The sequence below is a fragment of the Salminus brasiliensis genome, chromosome 12 (assembly GCF_030463535.1).
Source record: "Salminus brasiliensis chromosome 12, fSalBra1.hap2, whole genome shotgun sequence".
Taxonomy (NCBI): domain Eukaryota; kingdom Metazoa; phylum Chordata; class Actinopteri; order Characiformes; family Bryconidae; genus Salminus; species Salminus brasiliensis.
Window position 1 is genome coordinate 29,587,053 of NC_132889.1, and position 6,704 is coordinate 29,593,756.

General features: G+C 39.7%; 1 protein-coding gene across 1 annotated transcript; it reads left to right on the top strand.

Annotated features, from left to right (window-relative positions):
- Window positions 1-3,797: 3,797 nt before the first annotated feature.
- On the top strand, window positions 3,798-6,361 carry LOC140573577 (uncharacterized). Its single transcript, XM_072693016.1, has 3 exons — window positions 3,798-4,600; window positions 5,237-6,046; window positions 6,220-6,361. The coding sequence occupies exons 1-3, from the start codon at window positions 3,798-3,800 to the stop codon at window positions 6,359-6,361; spliced, it is 1,755 nt and encodes a 584-aa protein (XP_072549117.1).
- The last annotated feature ends 343 nt before the right edge of the window (window positions 6,362-6,704 follow it).

Here is a 6,704-nt window from a genome sequence, read left to right on the forward strand (position 1 = left end):
TTTAAGGTATGTAAACATTTTTCTCTTATTAACATACATAAAGCAACATGTGGTGCCATTGAAAGTGCCATTTTCAGCTGGATTGTTCATAAATAATACAATTAATAAAACATATTCATTCCTAAAGCAGTGAGGGAGCCTGGAGACATGAGGAGAAGCCTTGAAGATTGTGCCTGGAGGAGTAAAGGAACAAGTGATCCCGGAGTAGCGAGCCTGGAAGAAGAGTGATCTACAGGAGTGTTCTGAAGGAGAGGACGTTGAGCAGTTAGGAGACGAGTGATCTGGAGGAGTTATCTGGAGAGTTTGCATGTTTGACTTTTAGCATGAATAAGAGCTGTTCTGCATTACTGATGTGTTCTGGGAGTTTCTTTTTTCTACTTATAGAAAGTAAAACCTAGATCTTTAACTTCTCTCTTAATCTTCATGTAAAACTGAGTCTGAGGATAAAACCTTCTTTAGCACAGGTTTAAAACAAACAAATATCTCGGAAAACATTATTTATTTTAATATTTCATTTTAGATATAAAACAATTACATGTTAATTTATCACATTTACTTTAGCTCTGGCTTGAGACATTAGGGCTGGAGTTCTGGGGAGTTGATGGGAGCCTCCCCTCACCTCTCCTTGCCAGCAGAGGTTGAGTGTAATTGGACTATCGGGGCAGGAAAACTATAATTCTATTGAAGACCATTATTTGATTATTGTTTTGAAATACAATATTTATATAAGTGATACAGTAGGACTCTGTGACTCCAACAACTGATATATTTGAAATATTCATATTTTTTACCTTTTGTGGTAATGAATGGACAACAGCAGAAATGTGAAGCGCCCTCTGCTGTTACAAGCTGTGAACAGTCCAGTAAAGCTACACGCTAACAGTTCATAGAGATGACTGAAAATTCTGAATTCTAGATGTTGGGGAGTAAGAACGGACATTCCCAGCAAGCTCACACAGCAGATTCTTCAATTAGTAAACACCCATGGCTAGGTTAGCCTCAGCGAACTAGCTGGGTCATTGAAAATCCATCTCAGATAGTCCTACAAGTTGTGATGTGGTGCCAAAGAATGCTTTGATTGATTATCTTCAGTTGTATTAGTTGTTTTTTGCAGAATAAATAGTAAATATGTGACTTTAGTTATATGCAAATGCAGTTTTCCAAGCCTATTTACCACCCTGTTATTTTCACTATGGAATAAAACAATGGTTCCTGGCTACGGTTTCCTACTGAATGCTAGTTTATGTTGCCTCTATCCTTCACCCTTCCAAAGTCTCATCTAATAAACTAGCATTCAGTAGGAAACCGTAGCTGATGTCTTACTGATGAAACGTCCCTTAAGGAGGCATCAGAGATTTCTCTGAGAGCAAACCATGAGGCCAAGTTGACGGCGGCTTGTTAAAAACAGTACTAAGCGTGCTACAGGTGCTAGACGGGCTACAGGGACTCGTTTGGTGACGTCTGAACATAAAGAAGAAACTGAGATAAGTTATCTCCATGTGTGAGAGAAGCAGCCTGAGCATATGAGCTGGAATATGAATAATGACCAGTGAAGGGCATTTTACGGAGCTCAATGATACACTATGTGGAATCCTTCTCAATGATCAATTTACCTACTGCAGTGTCATGACCTTTGGGATTTCAGTGTGTATTTTTATTTATATACTAGTTGTAATTAATATACTATATTATACACAAACACTAGTAGATTGTGAATAATCTGCCAATGCTAAAGATTACGTGTGGATGCATTTTATCTGCATGTTTTTGCCCTGCAGTGATGGTGCTTTGTGTTCAGATGAACAGGTTCAGCCTGTGTTGCAGCTGTGCAGTTAAACAGGGCCTCACCTTGTAGCACAGCTGTATAGGGGTTTGCCCCGTCATCGGGAGATTGCGAGTGATCATTCCGGCAATGCCGATTTCTGAAATCTGAAGACTACCAAAGATTTTTGGAGTGCAATGTAGGGCCCAGTGTCAGAAAGCTGGGTCTCTGTCAGAGGTCATTGGTCTTCCAGCAGGACAGGGACATCAAAGCATACAATAGAAAGCACTCAGAAACTGTTTTTTACAGATTTTTCTTAATGATTATGATCAAACGCCTTTTAAAAAAGAAACACTAAAAGTTCTAAACAGAAATGGTGTTATTTTAAAAAGTTATACAAATTTACAACACCCTGGACAAATAATTGTGTGTCTGCACAAGAGTGAACACAAGAGTGAGCACATCACTTGTTATATCCAATAACACTGAGCATGAGCAATCAATCAAAAACATTAAATATAGAATTATTATTATAATTATTACTAATAATCATTTTGTATTTATTATTATTATTATTAATAATAATAATAATAATAAAACAATAACATAACAAATCTACTGAATCCATATGTAAATAATATTGACAGAAATAATAGTCACCTAAAATAATAAATGTGTAAATCTTTGACCAAATTATGTAGTCTATACAGTCCTTCAGCTAAACTTTTTTATACATCTCTATTGTACTGACCAATAATACATATAGATTCATTTTCTTTTTTTTCTAGAAATAAAAAACTAAATAAATGCTGAAATATAGAAATAAAACTGTAAGTAAATAAGTGTAGAAATGTGGAAATACTGAAATAAATATATTTAAATAAAAAAGGTGGAAATGCAGAAATAAAAACATATAAATAAAAAATGTATAAATAAATAAATGTTTAAATACAAATATAAAAATATGCAAATAAGAAAATTTAAATATATATATATATATATATATATATATAGAAAAAAGTGAATAAATAAATACATGTAGAAATGTGACAATACAAAAATAAATACATTTAAATAAATAAATATGGAAATGCAGAAATAAAAACATGTAAATAAGTAGATTTAGAAATGTGGAAATAAATAAATATTGAAATACAAAAATTAAAATATGCATTTTTTTAAGTGCAAATATAAAAATAAATGTTAGAAAGATGGAAATACAGACACAAAAATAATCAAATAAATAAATGTGGAAATATACAGTGAGTGAAGGAAATGACCTCTGTGACCCCAGGCCACCTCTCCATTGTGATGTCATACCGATGACATCACAGAACCTGTATAAAGGCCTGCTCTCCCAAATCGGCTCAGTTTGGAAGCAGCAGCACATGAGACTCCTTCGTTCTCAGTGACGTCAACGTGATTAGTGGATCTAGAGCCATCTTATCTAGAACCAGACAGAATGTTCTACAGCTACTTCTCCTTTTGCATAGAACATAGAACATAGAAGGTGAGAATTATTGAATTATTGATATACACAACAACACAGAGCAGGGAAATCAGCCAACCAGCCCTCTTTCCCCACCCTGGTCTAGAAGCTAGAACCAAACTGTGTCCACTCACTGTCCACTCTATTAGACACTCCTCCCAACTTGGTCCATATTAATGCTGCAGGCTGGATATTTCTGGTTGGTGGACTATTCTCAGTCCAGAACTTAACTGTGTCTTTTTAGAGACCTGGACGAAGTGTCATTAGACCCAAACCCAATTAGGGCCCAAAGGGTTACTCGTGCTTGAACCCGTAATTGCAGCTTGCAGCTGTATTTTTTACTAAACAGCCCTTCTGATTGGCTGATTGAACTTCCCACAAGATAAGAATTGAGGGGTCTCAGGATAGTTTTATCTGTTTTAATCAACCAAGATTAATGAAGTCTTACAACTAATATCAGAAGTGCTTTTAGGATTAAGATCTTTGAGCTTCTCATCATCGTCTTATCTTCTAACTTTCACTGTTTTCCATCTGCAGGAAAAGAAAATGGACACCAACGAAACCCTGAAAAGCTTGGGCTTTGAGGTGGTGGACAACATCAGTAATGGGACTTTTGGTCAAATTCATCTGGCCACATCCGAGAGGTACCCCAAACAGGTGGCCGTTAAAACCATGGACTGCAAGCAGATGTCACCTGCTTTTATTTCTAAATTCCTGCCCCGCAAAATTGAAATTCTGAAAGCAGTGACGCACCCGCACATCATTAAGGTGCATGACATTATTGAGAGTCCTCACAGAGACGTGTTCATTGTGATGGAGGCTGCCAAAATGGATCTCCATCAGAAGATCCAGGAGCTCCACCACATCCCCATCACCCAGGCTAAGAAGTGGTTCGCTCAGCTTGTCAGTGCAGTGGTCTATTTGCACCAGCAGGACATTGTCCACCGAGATCTTAAATGCAGTAATGTCCTGCTGACTGCAGAGCATAAAATCAAGCTCACTGACTTTAGCCTTGCACGCGTCTCAAAAGGCCCAGACCTAAGTGAGACATATTGTTGCACCCCTCACTACGCTGCTCCCGAGGTGCTTCTGGGTAAGCCCTACGACCCGAAAAAGAGCGACGTGTGGAGCCTGGGTGTAATTCTTTACAACATGGTCACTGGGTCCAGGCCTTTCAAAGACTCCAATTTGAGACAGCTCCCACGCCTCCAGCGGAAACCACTGACATTTCCAGCTGGGATACCAGTGGAGAGGTCCTGCCAGGACTTTATCTCCTACATGCTGCAGTCTGTTCCTTTCTTTCGGCCTTCAGTGACAGAGGTGGCTGAGCATCCTTGGCTGCAGGAAAGGTAAGTAAACCATTGTGCTGGATCAAGTTCCAGGTTTATATATGCACACACACACACACACACACACACATATATATATATATATATATATATATATACAACATTTTAATGATTTTAAAGTTGAAGCACATATAAAATGAAGAGTGGGTTCAAAGTAGGGCTTAGTGAGAAGTGTAGGGGAGAAAGGAGCCAATCGGAGGCTTTTCTGCTCCATACATTGCTTTTGTGTGAATGAAGAATACCGATCACTGTAATTCATTTCTGACTGAACATTTTGATAAATGAAGATATATTGAATTATATTTTAACTAGGTAAAACAACTGTTTAATCACATTTCATTCAAATCTGTTTGCTACCATTACATTATGACTAGCTGTATATTTGAAATATGCCTACCTTATTTATTGAAGATATCACTAATGCAGCTTAAATTCTAGATATCTTCAAAGCAAAGCATGACTCAGCAGAACTACGTTAGGGATGTCCAGAATTGCATTTATTAGAAAATGCTTTTAACATATCTCCAAATAAATGGCAGATATCTTGCACATATTTTTGCTAGATGGATGCTGTGTTTCTGATATCTTGAATGAACATTCTGATTATTCAAAACTTTCACCTTTTTTTATCTGCAGGAATGAAAAGGAAACTGACCAGGCCCTGAAAAGCTTGGGCTTTGATGTGGTAGGCACCATCAGTAAAGGGAGTTTCGCCAAGGTAAAGCTGGTCACATCTACAAGGTACCCCAACCAGGTGGCCATTAAAATCATGGACTGCAAGCAGATGGCACCTGGTTTTGTTTCTAAATTCCTGCCCCGGGAAATTGCCATTTTGAAAGGAGTGACGCACCCGCACATCGTTAAGGTGCATGAAATTTTTGAGATTCCTAACAAACATGTGTTTGTTGTGATGGAGGCGGCCACAACAGATCTCCATCGGAAAATCAAGAAGCTCCACCACATCCCCATCACCCAGGCCAAAAAGTGGTTCGCTCAGCTTGTCAGTGCAGTGGTGTATTTACACCAGCAGGACATTGTCCACCGAGATCTTAAATGCAGTAATGTCCTGCTGACTGCAGAGGATCAAATCAAGCTCACTGACTTCAGCTTTGGATGCGTCTCAAAAGGCCCAGACCTAAGTGAGACATATTGTTGCACCCCTCACTACGCTGCTCCTGAGGTGCTTCTGCGGAAGCCCTACGACCCGAAAAAGAGTGACGTGTGGAGCCTGGGTGTAATCCTTTACAACATGGTCACTGGGTCCAGGCCTTTTAACGACACCAATTTGAGACAGCTTCCACACCTCCAGCGGAAACCACTGACATTTCCAGCTGGGATACCAGTGGAGAGGTCCTGCCAGGACTTAATTTCCTACATGCTGCAGTCTGTTCCTTTCTTTCGGCCTTCGGCGACAGAGGTGGCTGAGCATCCTTGGCTGCAGGAAAGGTAAGTAAACCACTGTGCTGGAACTCAACTATCGAGTTCCAGGTTTATATATAAAGGACTTTTTAATTGTTTAGCAGTTTGTTTAATTGCTACATTTGTCTTGTATTTATATCAACAGTGAAACGAACAAGACTGCAGGCTCATCTGTGACTGAGGCTGAAACCTTTCCTCAGGACAGTGAGTTTGGAACTTGGTCCTGGAGCGGCCCCACATCAAACAGCCTTTGCTCCTCCTTTGAGGATGAGGGAAGCAGCTCTCCTCAAGGCATCAGTCCGCTCAAGGAACACAACAGCAGTAGAGCTGGTGCAAGTCTAACTTGCCGAAGCATAGAGGTTGAGGAGGAGGAGTGTGAGTATGGCTGCTCCGGCTGTAGTCCTTTTTGTGCTGCAGTTAAGAGTGCAGTCAATACTTATGTTGTAGCGCCGATAATCAGAGCCTCTCGGTCAGTTCGAGGGAGGATGAAGAACCTCTTCAAAGTCAGCTCTGTGGTGCACAACTCCTCCTCCTTCCAGCAGGGTGCTCATCATCCTGCTCCCTCTACAGTAGCTCCTGCTTGTTCCAGCTCTGGAGCTGTTCTCTCACAGCCCACAGGGAAGAGAACCAAGAAGCTGGGATTCCCCAAGTTTAAGGTATGTGAGTGTTAAGTGATTACGATGGC

Coding starts and splice junctions, on each gene's coding strand:
- LOC140573577 (XM_072693016.1), top strand. CDS start 3,798: ATGGACACCAACGAAACCCTGAAAAGCTTGGGCTTTGAGGTGGTGGAC. Junction 4,601..5,236: donor CATCCTTGGCTGCAGGAAAG/GTAAGTAAACCA, acceptor TTTTATCTGCAG/GAATGAAAAGGAAACTGACC. Junction 6,047..6,219: donor CATCCTTGGCTGCAGGAAAG/GTAAGTAAACCA, acceptor ACCTTTCCTCAG/GACAGTGAGTTTGGAACTTG.